Source organism: Oncorhynchus clarkii, chromosome 1, assembly GCF_045791955.1.
Source record: "Oncorhynchus clarkii lewisi isolate Uvic-CL-2024 chromosome 1, UVic_Ocla_1.0, whole genome shotgun sequence".
Classification (NCBI taxonomy): Eukaryota; Metazoa; Chordata; class Actinopteri; order Salmoniformes; family Salmonidae; genus Oncorhynchus; species Oncorhynchus clarkii.
In genome coordinates this window covers 32,256,063-32,271,053 of record NC_092147.1, presented here as the reverse complement: position 1 = coordinate 32,271,053, position 14,991 = coordinate 32,256,063, and the positions used below count along the sequence as shown (strand labels likewise).

Sequence of the window (14,991 nt, the reverse complement as noted above, 5' to 3'; positions counted from 1 at the left end):
TGTGCAGTGTCCAGAAGCGGTATGTCTGTGTTATGGTCCATAACAAGCCATCACCGAGAGGCTGCTTTCCCATGCTGTACATACAGTGTACATACAGGAATGATAGTATTGCTATAATAATACATGTATGTACAGTATAGCTGTAAGAGAGCAGAAGGCAAATACTATAGATGCATAATACAGAACACACTCAAAGATGTAAGCAAAACTCCATTTAGCTTGTGGAATAAATCTCTTTTTATATTTATTCTTTAGATTTTAGGGAAACAGCCTTTTTTACAGCACAATTTGCATAATAATATCTTAACACATCCTGTGTACAACCACAAAACCAGAACAATAGATTCCCCATTTTTACACTGAGTGAAAAACAAGACCATTTTACAAGCATAATCTTTATACAGTCGGCATACAACTTCCGATAAATCTATACATATTATCTCCCTCTTTTTGAACATATCTGGAAGCAAAATATTGACAGACATGCAACATCCAGTGTGGTAACAGGAAGTCTCAAACAACTGAAATTAAGTAGATTTGTCCCCTCTGGTTGGCTGGGCATCTTTGACGTAGTTTTACAGTCAGACACCCATGGGTTGACAACGCACGGTCAGATCACATAATCACCTTCTCACACACACCACTAGAGACAGACAGACAGACAGGTTTTAAGTGTTTTGTATTTTTGTTTTACACTCACATGCTCAAACCTCAGACAATACGAACAATCAATCTCTGTAGAAAATAAAACACTTTATATTTACATAGATCAGATGAGTACGCCACATTCACACCCCTCACAGATACACACGTTTGATTGGTTTCATGGCTACTAGGAACGGACTGAGCGACAATGGATATTGACAATCTAGCTGAGTGTAATCTGAGGAGAACATGAAAGGGGGGGCAGACCTGGAGTTGGGCTTTGAAAATGACCTCATAATTCTTCTCAGACTGAACATCATGGATTTATACATACATGTATGTGTTGGTGGTTATATCAACCATACAGTTTGATGGTGTCTCCTCAGATATGAAGCAATATGTACCTTAAATTGTTTGTGATTGTAGATTTAATTTGAGTTTTTCTTTTGCCATGTAAATTAAAAACAGTGTCATGTGAACTCCTTCATACATCACAAACTCAAAATCATCTCAACATAAAGACACTAACTGGAACAGCCACTTCGACTTGTATGTTATGACACTTTACACGGAACAAGGAAATCAGTCAACAATGTAATACTAAAGTGCACAAGCTTTATGTATATGATTGTATACAGGTAGTAAAAAAATGTATCTATATTTTTTTCTATTTTTCTTTAACAATATATAAATCAAAATAAATCAAAATTCTCTTCATAAGATACATATTTTCAGACGCGATGTTCACTGATATTACATGTTAAGAAAATGCATTCAAACACAAAGTCTATGTTGCATAGAATTACTTCAACAGAACCAATGGGTTTGCTTACAAAATAAGGTTGGCACGACAATTTAATTTTTGTAAAACTTTTTTTTACCTTTCTTTAAAATCATGATAATTTTTTGTTTTATGAACATTCTGACATCTTGACTCATGAACATTCTGACATCTTGACTCAGTGTCTGCATTTCGAGCCTCTGATATGGACTTTATGTATTAGGAAATTGCATCTGTCACCCCTAGTTCCTCAGTGATATGCCTAGACACTAGCAGTCGGGTTCAGGGTAGTAGGTCTGTTGGGTCACCTGGTGATGTTGTTTACTATGATATATTCATAGTCTGGGTACAAATCTTTTTAGCTAATATTCCCCTCCCTGCCACTCCTGTCATTTACCAAAGACACAGAGTACAAGGAATGGAATGTAATAGCTGAACCGAGAAGTAAACCAGGCTACGATAGTGATGACTGACAGTAACATAAGGCTATACTGTATATAAGTGTGTATCAGCATGTCCCGGCCATATGTGATGACTGGGCCATAGGTAATGACTTAGAGCATTGAGCAGAGACAGTGCCACAGGCTGGTTCACTGTGTTGTTGCATTACCTCCACTTACACTGACACCGACTGCACAGTGTACAATTTACAGTGTACTGTGTACAGCATGATGTTGGATGTTCTGTTAATAAACAAACCACACATTGATTTTTAAAAGAACAGTTCACACTTTCTTTTTTGAGAGGAAAATAGGCCATGTGTGACGACTGACACACAGCATACAGAACCAGACTGTGATGGCACACACAGCATACAGAACCAGACTGTGATGGCACACACAGAGAGGACAGGTGTGTTTACCTGTTGCTTTGACATAGAACAGGTGAGCGGCCCAGTTTGGGGAGCAGAGCACTTCACCAGAGAGATGCTACACATCCTTCTGTCCGATTGCAGGACGGGCAAAGTGGCCAGCAATCCAGGTTTCTCTCTCAAACCAGAGCTATTGTTTAAGCCTCCAGTCACGTGTGTGAAAGACAACACAAAAACATCAAGTCAGATGAGTCCAGTAAAATCACATGATCTTCCTCAGTCAGTAACATTCAGGACATAATAGGGGATAGCTTGAAGGGGAAGGGACCTGACATCCCCTTTCTATCTGTTCTCTTCTCCCCGCCTGTAAGAGGAGGGATATCCATGTAGAAGTTCTCCTCTAATGTCTCAGTTGTAAAATGAGTTCTACATTCACCATTTGAACTGCATTTTCCTATTTTTTCCAATGAATAACACCCAGTATAACTGCATAACGTCAGAGCTAAAGTGATTGGATTGTCTGTGCTCCTTCCATACATACCTTCTGTACAGAATACATTTAGTCTTTAGAATAAACTGCACATGAGGAGACCCCTCGCATCATCTGCAATATCTGTATGTTTTATTGTTATAAACTCTATGTTCATAAATAACATTTCTCTGTACAGTGTGTCTTTGATATATTTAATATTCAGACATATATATATCTACATCTGAATGTACATTAACACTTGTCCAGGTAAGGTCGAGTTGGAGTTTTATGGCGGTTGACAACTAACTGTAATAGGGAATTACCGCCACCTATTGGACGGAAGTGTTCAGATAATGTCAGTTTCAGTTACTGCAATATCAACCATAGATTTTCAATGTACAGACACCTTGTTTTTTTTGTGTTTTTTTTTACATTACATGAATAGTATCATACAACAAACATTCCATAATTTGTCAAGCAGCTCAGGACAAAAAACAAATACATTGATTTGCACCCCACCGACTGACTGAATGACAGACAGATTCACAGATCACAAAGATCTTAAAGTGGAGGCTATGATTAACCATAGACAACAGCATCAGATCCAGACAAAACAGAAAGGAGTAGTTCTGGCATGGTAATTACTCTGTGGTATTCCTGCACAGTCCTGATTGACGTCAGGTTTTGCATCCGACATGTCCAGCAGAGAGCTGGGAGATAGTGAGATGTGTGTGTCCTCTTACAGCAGATAAGGGGACTTCTTCATTTCTCTCTGTGTGTGTGTGTGTGTGTGTGTGTGTGTGTGTGTGTGTGTGTGTGTGTGTGTGTGTGTGTGTGTGTGCTGGCAGCCTCTATCCAATCCGGGGTACAGTCTCTGAATATTTGGTCCAATCAGAAATCAGGATTGAGTCTCTGGCTGTTACTATCCAATAAAGAATCAGGGTACAGTCCATGTATGGCAGTGTGAGGGGATAGGCCCCCTTCCTTCCTTCCTTCCTTCCTTCCTTCCTTCCTTCATTCCTTCATTCATTCATACAATAACACAAAGGAGATGAAGGGCACTCTGTAACGCAACTCATATCCCTTTTCCTCTTTTTCGTCCTCCTCTACGAGCAACCACTGACCAATACTATTCATTGACCTTCACTGACATCTGGTTGACCTCTCTGTGACCTCAAGTTGATCTCTCAGGACTGGTTGTGTGTGGAATTGACCAGCAGCTTGTGCCAGCTGACCACCCTCTTCCTCATGTCCACCTTGTCCAGCCAGATGTAGGCCTCTCCTATCAGGGTCTTCTTCATAAACTTACCCCCGTTAGACACCAGGAACAACTAGGGACAGGAGAGAACATACACATACTTGTAGTGGGTATCCTGTGTGTGTGTGTGTGTGTTTATATTTGTTTGTTTGTGTGTGTGCGAGCATGTGTTTGGTTTTACTATCCTTGTGGGGACCAGAAGTCCTCACAAGGATAGCAAAACAAGGAATACTCAGACAAATGGGGACATTTTGCCAGTCCCCACAAGACAAAAAAGGCTATTTTAGGTTTAGGGATTAGGTTTAGGGTTACAGTTAGGATTAGGGTTTAGAAATTAGGTTTAGGGTTACAGTTAGGTTTAGGGATATGAAGTTAGGGTTAGGGTTTAGAAGTTAGGTTTAGGGTTTTGAAGTTAGGATTAGGGATTTGAAGTTAGGTTTAGGGTAAGGGGTTTAGGGATATGGTTAGGGTTAAGATTTTGAATGGGAATCAATTATTTGGTCTCCTCAGGGATAGTAAAACAAAAATGTGTGTGTGTGTGTGAAAAGTACAAGAATTACATGTATTAAACACACACACACACGAGCCTATTAGAACAATTAACAGTCTGAATGAAGCAGGAAACCAGAGACATGTGTTTGTTACCTGCAGGGAGTGTCCGGTGGGGTTGAGGCTGAACCTAAAGGTCTCGTTGAAGGAGGGTTCTCTGTCATGTCGACACACTCTTGTCTTCTTCTTGATGATCCTCTTCTGAGTCGCCACATTAACAACGTACAGCTTCACATAGAGATCTACAGAGAGACAGAGTCAGACGGTCAGACAGTCAGTGAGGCAGACAGACAGACATGCACAGGTGCACAGTCTTGTACAGCTAACCTTGTGGGGACACACAATTCAGTCCCATTCAAAATCCTATTTTCCCTAACCCCTAACCCTAGCCCGTACTAACCCTAACCTCAAAATTTTACGTAATTCTAACCCTAAGACAAATTCTAACCTTAACCCTAAACCCCCTAAAAATAGCATTTGACCTTGTGGTGACTAGCAAAAATGTCCCCTATCGGTAAAGTGTTTGTTTGTTTAATATTCCTATCCACACACGCACACACAAACACACACACACACACACACACACACACACACACACACACACACACACACACACACACACACACACACACACACACACACACACACACACACACACACACACACACACACACACACACCTGGTAGGTGGTCTGGGCTCTTGAACTTGTAAGTGATGTTTCTACACTGTAGAACCTCCAGGACCAGCTGGTCTCCCTCTTGTTTCACCTCCTTCTTCAAGGCCACCTTGATCTCCCCCATCATCTGGGTCTTACCCCCATCCCCTGGGGGAGAGGTAGTAAGAGGGGAGGAGGGTGAGAGGGGGAGGAGGGGACGAGAGAAGGGCAGGAGGGGGAGGCGAGGCAGAGAGAGAGAGAGAGAGATACTTGAATCAGTTATAGAACCCATTGCCATTTATGGTTATGAGGTCTGGTGTCCGCTCACCAACCAAATATTCACAAAATGGGACAAACACCAAATTGAGACTATGCATGCAGAATTCTGCAAAAATATCCCCAGTGTACAAGGTAAAACACCAAATAATGCATGCAGAGCAGAATTAGGCTGATACCCACTAATTATCAAATCTAGAAAAGAGCTGTTAAGTTCTACAATCACCTAAAAGGAAGCAATTCCCAAACCTTCCATAACAAAGCCATTGCCTACAGAGAGATGAACCTTGAGAAGAGCCCCCTAAGCAAGCTGGTCCTGGGGCTCTGTTTACAAACAGACGCCACAGAGGCCCAGGACAGCAACATAACTAGACCCAACCAAATCATAAGAAAACAAAAAGATAATTTCTTGACTCGTTGGAATTTGCAAAAAAAAACGAGCAAACTAGAATGCTATTTGGCACTAAACAGAGAGTACACAGTGGCAGAAAACCACTGTGACTGACCCAAAAAGGACATCTTTGACTATGTAAAGAATCAGTGACCTTGCTATTGAGAAAGGCCGCCGAAAGCAGACCTGGCTCTCAAGAAAAGACAGGCTGTCAGTGTGCACACTGCCCACAAAATGAGGTGGAAAATTAGCTGCACTTCCTGACCTCCTGCCAAATGTATTATTATATGTATTAGACCATACAGTGGGGCAAAAAAGTATTTAGTCAGCCACCAATTGTGCAAGTTCTCCCACTTAAAAAGACGAGAGGGGCCTGTAATTTTCATCATAGGTACACTTCAACTATGACAGATAAAATGAGAAAAAAAATCCAGAAAATCACATTGTAGGATTTTTTATTAATTTATTTGCAAATTATGGTGGAAAATAAGTATTTGGTCAATAACAAATGTTTATCTCAATACTTTGTTATATACCCTTTGTTGGCAATGACAGAGGTCAAATGTTTTCTGTAAGGTTTCACAAGGTTTTCACACACTGTTGCTGGGATTTTGGCCCATTCCTCCATGCAGATCTCTAGAGCAGTGATGTTTTGGGGCTGTTGCTGGGCAACATGGACTTTCAACTCCCTCCAAAGATTTTCTATGGGGTTGAGATCTGGAGACTGGCTAGGCCACTCCAGGACCTTGAAATGCTTCTTACGAAGCCACTCCTTCGTTGCCCGGGCGGTGTGTTTGGGATCATTGTCATGCTGAAAGACCCAGCCACGTTTCATCTTCAATGCCCTTGCTGATGGAAGAAGGTTTTCACTCAAAATCTCACGATACATGGCCCCATTCATTCTTTCCTTTACACAGATCAGTTGTCCTGGTCCCTTTGCAGGAAAACAGCTCCAAAGCCTGATGTTTCCACCCCCATGCTTCACAGTAGGTATGGTGTTCTTTGGATGCAACTCAGCATTCTTTGTCCTCCAAACACGATGAGTTGAGTTTTTACCAAAAAGTTATATTTTGGTTTCATCTGACCATATGACATTCTCCCAATCTTCTTCTGGATCATCCAAATGCTCTTTAGCAAACTTCAGACGGGCCTGGACATGTACTGGCTTAAGCAGGGGGACACGTCTGGCACTGCAGGATTTGAGTCCCTGGCGGCGTAGAGTGTTACTGATGGTAGACTTGTTACTTTGGTCCCAGCTCTCTGCAGGTCATTCACTAGCCCCCCCCCCCCCCCCCCCCCGTGTGTTTCTGGGATTTTTGTGATCATTTTGACCCCACGGGGTGAGATCTTGCGTGGAGCCCCAGATCGAGGGAGATTATCAGTGCTCTTGTTTGTCTTCCATTTCTAAATAATCGCTCTCACAGTTGATTTCTTCAAACCAAGCTGCTTACCTATTGCAGATTCAGTCTTCCCAGCCTTTTGCAGGTCTACAATTTTGTTTCTGGTGTCCTTTGACAGCTCTTTGGTCTTGGCCATAGTGGAGTTTGGAGTGTGACTGTTTGAGGTTGTGGAAAGGTGTCTTTTATACTGATAACAAGTTCAAACAGGTACCATTAATACAGGTAATGAGTGTAGGACAGAGGAGCCTCTTAAAGAAGAAGTTACAGGTCTGTGAGAGCCAGAAATCTTGCCTGTTTGTAGGTGACCAAATACTTATTTTCCACCATAATTTGCAAATAAATTCATTAAAAATCCTACAATGTGATTTTCTGGAATTATTTTTCTCATTTTGTCAGTCATAGCTGAAGTGTACCTATGATGAACATTACAGGCCCCTCTCGTCTTTTTAAGTGGGAGAACTTGCACAATTGGTGGCTGACTAAATACTTTTTTGCCCCACTGTATTAGAGACACATATTTCCCTCAGATTGCACAGACCCAGAAAGAATTTGAAAACAAATCTAATTTTGATAAACTCCTATATCTATTGGGTGAAATACCACAGTGTGCTACACAGTAGCAGGATTTGTGACCTGTTGCCAGAAGAAAAGGGCAACCAGTGAAGATCATATACCATTGTAAATACAACCTATATTTCTATATTTTCCCATTTGTACTTTAACTATTTGCACATCATTACAACACAGTATATACTTTTGTAAGTGTAATGTTTACTGTTAATTTTTTATTGTTTATTTCACTTTTGTTTATTATCTTTTCACTTGCTTTGGCATTGTAAACATATGTTTCCCATGCAAATAAAGCCCCTAAAATTGAATTGAATTGAGAGAGAAAGACAGACAGACAGACATAGTAATGGTGAGATACACACACCCTTCCTCTCTGTTGCTGTAAATTATTCAACACTGACATACTGCCTGCACCAAAATAGACCAAGGGCAGGACTCTCCTCTCTCCAGTTTCTACTTGAGTGAGGAGCAACCACGAAACCTGAGCTATCTGAATCCTAGATATAGTTATGACACACCGAGAGAGATATAGTTACTTTCTGTCCAGGGGACTAGGTTTGCATTTAGAGGTAGGCCTGGTATGCCTGTTGGTGTTCTGTCCTGTTCTGTCCAGTAGATGGCATACATATGAAGACAAAGCTTATAAGGAGTCACACACATACACAACTTTATTTTTGTGGTAGTAACCTATTTTTACTATTAAAAATCCCATTTTCCCTAAGCCCTAAACCTAACTCTACCCTTAACCTAACCCTGACCCTCCCCAAAATCCTAACACTAAACTTAACCTTAACAGCAAAACCCTAAACCTTAAGCTTAAAATAGCATTTGAACAAATTGAGAAAAAGGTTATTGTTTTTCATTCTTTGTCAGGACATTTGGGTGAATTGTTGTGACATTGGGGTCCTGAGAAGGTAGGAAAACAAGTACACACACACAAACACACACAGTCTTACCCTCATTGTCTGATAGCGAGAGTGGCAGTCCTCTAGACTTGTCAATGCCGTTGGGGATGGTCTTCCCTCTGTTGGTAAACACACATTTCACTTAGAAACACAGACGACAAAGTGGTATGTGATAGATCATCTACACCAGGGCCGTGCCACAGACCTTCCAGGGGGCAGGTGCTCAAAATAAAAAAATACCCTCTTCTAACTAACATGATGTGGCTGGCTGGCTCGGGGCTTGTGTGGATATTTCAGTATACAGTGATTAACTACAGTCTAAACTACCTGTGTTGCTGGTGCCCTGAAAAAACATGTGCAACTCCCGACTACAGAAGGGAGTTGGGTTGGAGGGTCATAGATGCAGCCGCTCCTCTCTATGTCTTTCTGCCTCTCTCTGCTACGCATAGACTATTATCCAACCAATCATATTGATGATGATGTAAATCAAATGTTATGCTGCAGCTGCTGTGTCACTACTGTTGATATTTAAACTAGGTATCTTCCTACACACATTCGACCAGTGACCACATCTCAAGCCATATATGTTTGGATACCAGGCCCGCACAAACTCCGTACAGGGCAGACTGGGGAACAGACACACACCCCACAAACGGGCTATTTACTCACATGTGTGGGACCTGGAAAATGGCGCTGTCGACCCCTGTGCCAGCCCCCTCTTCTCCATCCAGACCCCCATACCCCTCCAGCAGATTGGGGGCTGAGGACACCACCGGCCCAGACACATCCCCCAACCTGTGGCCTGGTCCTACAGAGGGGTGGGGGAAAGAGAAAGAGTGAGAGAGAGGAGGGGCATAGAATGACTGTGTGTGTGTGTGTGTGTGTGTGTGTGTGTGTGTGTGTGTGTGTGTGTGTGTGTGTGTGTGTGTGTGTGTGTGTATAAAGCATAGTAATAAACACTGTTATTACTAGATTCATATGCAAATTGTGCAGCTACACCTTGGGGTCAAAGTGTATTTTTGGTTCCCCGTTAGCGGTTATAACATATATTAGAATCCATTATTATAGTGCCTATAGAAACTCTACACTCCCTTTCACCTTTTGTTGCCTTATAGCCTGTAATTAATATCGCTCCACCCCCATTGATCTAAACAACTTTAAAAAAGAATGAAGAAACTGAAATACCTTGTTTGGCAAAGTGTTCACCGCCCTTGTAATAGCGATCCTAAATTAGCTCAGGTGTAACTAATCACCTTCAAAATCACACACCAAGTTAATAGTCCTCCACCTGTGTAAAATTGTAGTGAATAAAGTGATTTCAGGATAAGTTTAGCTAAGGAAGACTTTAACAAGCTTGACATAATCATTAAGAAAGCCAGTGCTACAATTGGCTGCAGCCTGGAATCAATGCAGGACATGTTCATGAAAAGGCTGCAACTAAAAACACATATGGTCATGTACATTGACACACACCCACTCCACAGCACTCTAATGCAACACAGGAGCAGCTTTAGTAGCAGGTTCATCCTGCCCAGATGTTCCACAGAGAGGTTTGGACGGTCATTTTTACCCACTGTCACGAGAGAGTGTAATTGATTGAGTGTAACTGAGATCTTCCTATTGGAAAATGTTGCCTGTTTTTAAGGGGTTTCTATAGGCACTGTAGCTATAATACCTTGTCATGAGCATGTATAATGTATTTTAACAATCTCATAATGTTCCCAACTAAAAAACAGCCAGTTTGAGATGTAAAAGCAAATTACGGGTAACTGAAATATAATAATGATTCAGAAACAGAGAAGAGTGATGATAAAATAATAGTTATGGTAATTTGATCGACTTCATGACTCATTATAAAAAAGTATGGAAAAGAAGGATGAGATAAAACACAAGCAAAGAGAGAAGTGTGATGATATCTCTTGATGTCGTATAAACTAAATATTTGACGGTGTAGGCTGGTGAAAATGCACACACAGCAAGGTTCTTCAATGCAAGGGTACAAATACCAAAGCAGCTATTGAGAAGTTTTTGACTATTTACACGTATTTATCTGAGCTCTAGATGGTTTACATCATCATGAAGTTGTATTATGGTCCTTACTGAGAGCATGGTTCTCTAGAGGAGAGAAGGGCCTTTAGTTTGATTAGTGAGGTTACATGTACTTCTTTTGATGAAAAATATCTACACTCCTGTCCTGTTGTCTCACCTTCCCTATACACTGCCGTTCCCCTGAAGGTCAGCTGACTCCCGTCTGTTCTCTAATTGGCCAGTGAGTGCAGAGTCAGTTTCCTGTTGCCCTTTGACCCCCGTGCTGCTGTGTCTGTACTTGCTGGTGTGTTTGGTCAGTTTTTAAATCGCATCAGGGGTAGCGCTAGACTGTACATCTCAGGGTGTGTGTATTGTTACATTGAACCAGCTTAGGGGTCAGGGGTCAGGGGTCATACACACACACATGGGTGCTTGACCTCTTGTATTCTCCAGAGGTTAGTTGTTGGGGGGAGTGGTCCAGACAACCAAACAAACACCAGGAGGGGGGGACTGTATGCCACAACTTGGGGTCAAGCTCTGTCCAGAAGTGACTGAAGGGCCCATAGATTGAATAATGAGTGTTTGCTATCCTTAGCGTGGTTTCTAGACGTGGAGAACGGAAAGGGGATCACACTGGGGCAGAGTAAAAACCATGCAAGATATAGACATATAGCTTCACTCTAGAGAAGAGACAGGAGCGGCTGAACTGTGTCTGTTACCTTCTCTGTCCTGTATTCTTTCTGTTCATACTCTGGGCTGCTGTGAGTGTCTCTGATGTATGTAAAGGAAATGGTGTTTTGGCCAACTTTCCCCAGCAATGTTTTAGTGATGAACTCTGTTGTACCACTGGATCAAACAAGAAAACCTAACAATATAGAACTGTTCGCCTAATTATAGGAACCTACTAATTGCGTAAAAGAACCAATCAGAAGGCTAGAACAGAGTGATAGAACAAGAGGATAGATAAACGGAGAGAAGATGAGCTAGCATGCGTTGTGGAGCGGAGAGGAAGTGTGTCACAGGAAGGGGTGTAGATTACTCGGTTGGAGGCGGGCTTGTTGCACAGCGGCCTCTGCGGCAGCTATAGCTATCCCAGCATCCTCCAGGTGGGCCTGCGTGACACTGCTCTTGCTCTGGCTGCGGGACGGACCGTGGGAACGAAGCTGGCCTTCTGACGATGACTTAGAGCTGCCGGGACTACTGTGGGACTTCTCTAGAGTCACCATCTGCATGTCTGGGAGGGAGGGAGGGAGGGAGGGAGGGAGGGAGGGAGGGAGGGTGGGTGGGTGGGTGGGTAGGTAGGTAGGTAGGTAGGTAGGTAGGTAGGTAGGTAGGTAGGTAGGTAGGTAGGTAGGTAGGTAGGTAGGTAGGTAGATAGATAGATAGATAGATAGATAGATAGATAGATAGATAGATAGATAGATAGATAGATAGATAGATAGATAGATAGATAGATAGATAGATAGATAGATAGATAGATAGATAGATAGATAGATAGATAGATAGATAGATGGATGGATGGATGGATGGATGGATGGATGGATGGATGGATGGATGGATGGATGGATGGATGGATGGATGGATGGATGGATAGATAGATAGATAGATAGATAGATAGATAGATAGATAGATAGATAGATAGATAGATAGATAGATAGATAGATAGATAGATAGATAGATAGATAGATAGATAGATGAAAGAAAGAAAGGGAACGTCTTTAAAGTGTCTTTACTGTAAAAGTCACTAAAAGTGCCATGTAGTAGTTAGACATTTGTACTGTGCCTCTAGTCTATGGGTCAGGTCCCTACAACATGGATGGCACTGAGTCAAAGAAGTGACTGGCACTAAAAGTATAATTACGACAGCTGAATAGCCATTCCTAAAACTGTCACCATGACTACATGTTATATCACTATGACAACAGAGTGGCAATCAGCAAAACAGACAAGAAGAAAAACTGTAAAGTAACAGGGTGGCTAAACCACACAATAAGGCAGCTGGAAGAGGCTCTTACCTTTTGCTGGGTCAGGGAAGATCCCGTGGCTTCTGCTCTTTATCACAGAATTCTTGGGGGACTCAAGGCACTCCTCCATCTGTCAATAGGTTTACATTCAATTCTATGTGCTTTATATGCATTATAATATATCATCTTACATCATTAAGGCAAACATACACTCTTAGAAGAAAAGGTGCTAAGTAGAACCATAAAGGGTTCTTCGGTTTGTTCCCATAGGGAAACTCTTTTTGGTGCTGGATAGAACCCTTTGCAGAGAGTTCTATCTAGAACCCTCTATGTAGGATTGTTCAAAGAACCTCCTGTATATGGTGCTACCAATAATAATTTTATCTAAAGGTTCTTCTTAGAACCGTTAATAATGGGGTTCTACTGAGAACCCCTTTATCTTTGAAGAGTTCCACCAGCCTTATTAGCCTTTAAAATGTAATTATACATGACAATACATATATCACAAGGCCATTCTCTGAGGGCAGGAATCTCCTAGTTTACAGGCCACATCAGGCATTCAAGTCACATTATGCTGACTTGCAAAGTGATCTGTAATTCCTATTGGAAGTCAGAGTTAGGATACCTGCAACCTGCATTCAGGATGCCTGCCAGGGTAGGGAAGACAACATTAACTGTGACTACCTCACTCACATACAGTATACTGGAACAACCATCTCAGTAATGGGTGCAATAAATGCAATTACTAACAGATTGGATTAGGTTACAAAACTGTATGTTATTTATCTTTCTGTAGCAGTAAATTAATGAACCAATCAATGTACATGCAAAAACACATATATAGATATATAGATATAGATATAGATATTATACTGTATATGGTTCTACAGGCAGTTCCATAAATATTTGTACCCTGACCAAGTTATTATTATTTTAGATATCTAACACAGCATATTGGAGTTGAAAAAAATAATGAATAAAAGCTGAAAGTCCAGAGTTTTAATTTGAGGGTATTTACATCCAAGTCGTGTGAATGGAGTAGGAATTACATAATGTGGTATATGTCACCCCCCCCCCCCCCTTTTAAGGGACTAAAAGTCCATGACCAGGTGTGTGTTATTCCCTCATTAGTTTATTTACAAGTAAGTAGATAAAAGGTCTAGAGTTGATTTCAAATGCAGCATTTTCATTTGGAATCTGTTGCTGTTAACCTGCAATATGAAGTCCAAAGAGCTGTCACTGCCTGTGAAGTGAGTCGTCATTAGGCTGAAAAATCCAAACAAACCCATCAGAGAGATAGCAAAAACATTAGGTGTGGCCAAATCAACTATTTGGTACATTCTTAAAAAGAAAGAACGCACTGGTGAGTTCAGGAACACCAAAAGGCCAGGAAGACCACAGAAAACAACTTTTATTTTATTTAAACTTTATTTAACTAGGCAAGTCAGTTAAGAACAAATTATTATTTACAATGACGGCCTAGGAACAGTGGGTTAACTGTGGTGGATGACAGAATAATTATCTCACTGTTGAAGAAAAAAACCTTCACAACAGTTGGCCAGATCAAGAACCCCCTCCAGGAGGTAGGTGTATCTGTGTCAAAGTCAACAATCAAGAGAAGACTTCACCAGAGTAAATTCTGACGGTTTACCACAAGATGTACACCATTGGTAAGACTCAAAAACAGGAAGACCAGATTAGAGTTTGCCAGAAAATATCTAAAAAGCCGGTGCAGTTCTGGAACAGCATCCTATGGACAGACGAGACAAAGATCAACTTGTACCAGAATGATGGGAAGAGAAGCGTATGGAGAAGGGAAGGAACTGCTCATGATCAGAGCATACCACCTCATCTGTGAAGCATGGAGGAGGTAGTGTTATGGCGTGGGCATGTATGGCTGCCAATGGAACTGGTTCCCTTGTATTTATTGATGATGTGACTGCTGACAAAAGCAGCATGATGAATTCTGAAGTGTTTAGGGTTATATTATCTGCTCATATTCAGCCAAATGCTTCAAAACTCATTGGACGGCGCTTCACAGTGCAGATGGACAATGAGCCGAAGCATTCTGCGAAAGCAACCCAATACTTTTATAAGGCAAATAAGTGGAATGTTATGCATTTGTCAAGTCAATCACCTGACCTGAATCCAATTGAGCATGCATTTCACTTGCTGAAGGCAAAACTGAAGGCAAAACGCCCAATGAACAAGCAGGAACTGGAGACAGCTGCAGTAAAGGCATGGCAGAGCATCACCAGGGAAGAAACCCAGCATCTGGTGAGGTC

General features: G+C 41.5%; 1 protein-coding gene across 1 annotated transcript in view; it reads right to left on the bottom strand.

Annotated features, from left to right (window-relative positions):
• Positions 1 to 213: 213 nt before the first annotated feature.
• Positions 214 to 14,991, bottom strand: part of LOC139376659 (protein piccolo-like) — a 113,364-nt gene continuing 98,586 nt past the window's right edge. The window contains exons 29-35 of the mRNA XM_071119899.1: positions 12,758 to 12,836; positions 11,782 to 11,976; positions 9,384 to 9,522; positions 8,766 to 8,833; positions 5,197 to 5,340; positions 4,613 to 4,758; positions 214 to 4,040 (exon numbers count right to left, since the gene is read on the bottom strand). Of these exons, the coding sequence (XP_070976000.1) occupies positions 3,897 to 4,040; positions 4,613 to 4,758; positions 5,197 to 5,340; positions 8,766 to 8,833; positions 9,384 to 9,522; positions 11,782 to 11,976; positions 12,758 to 12,836 (915 nt within the window). The 3' untranslated portion in view covers positions 214 to 3,896. The remainder of the gene's footprint in view (positions 4,041 to 4,612; positions 4,759 to 5,196; positions 5,341 to 8,765; positions 8,834 to 9,383; positions 9,523 to 11,781; positions 11,977 to 12,757; positions 12,837 to 14,991) is intronic.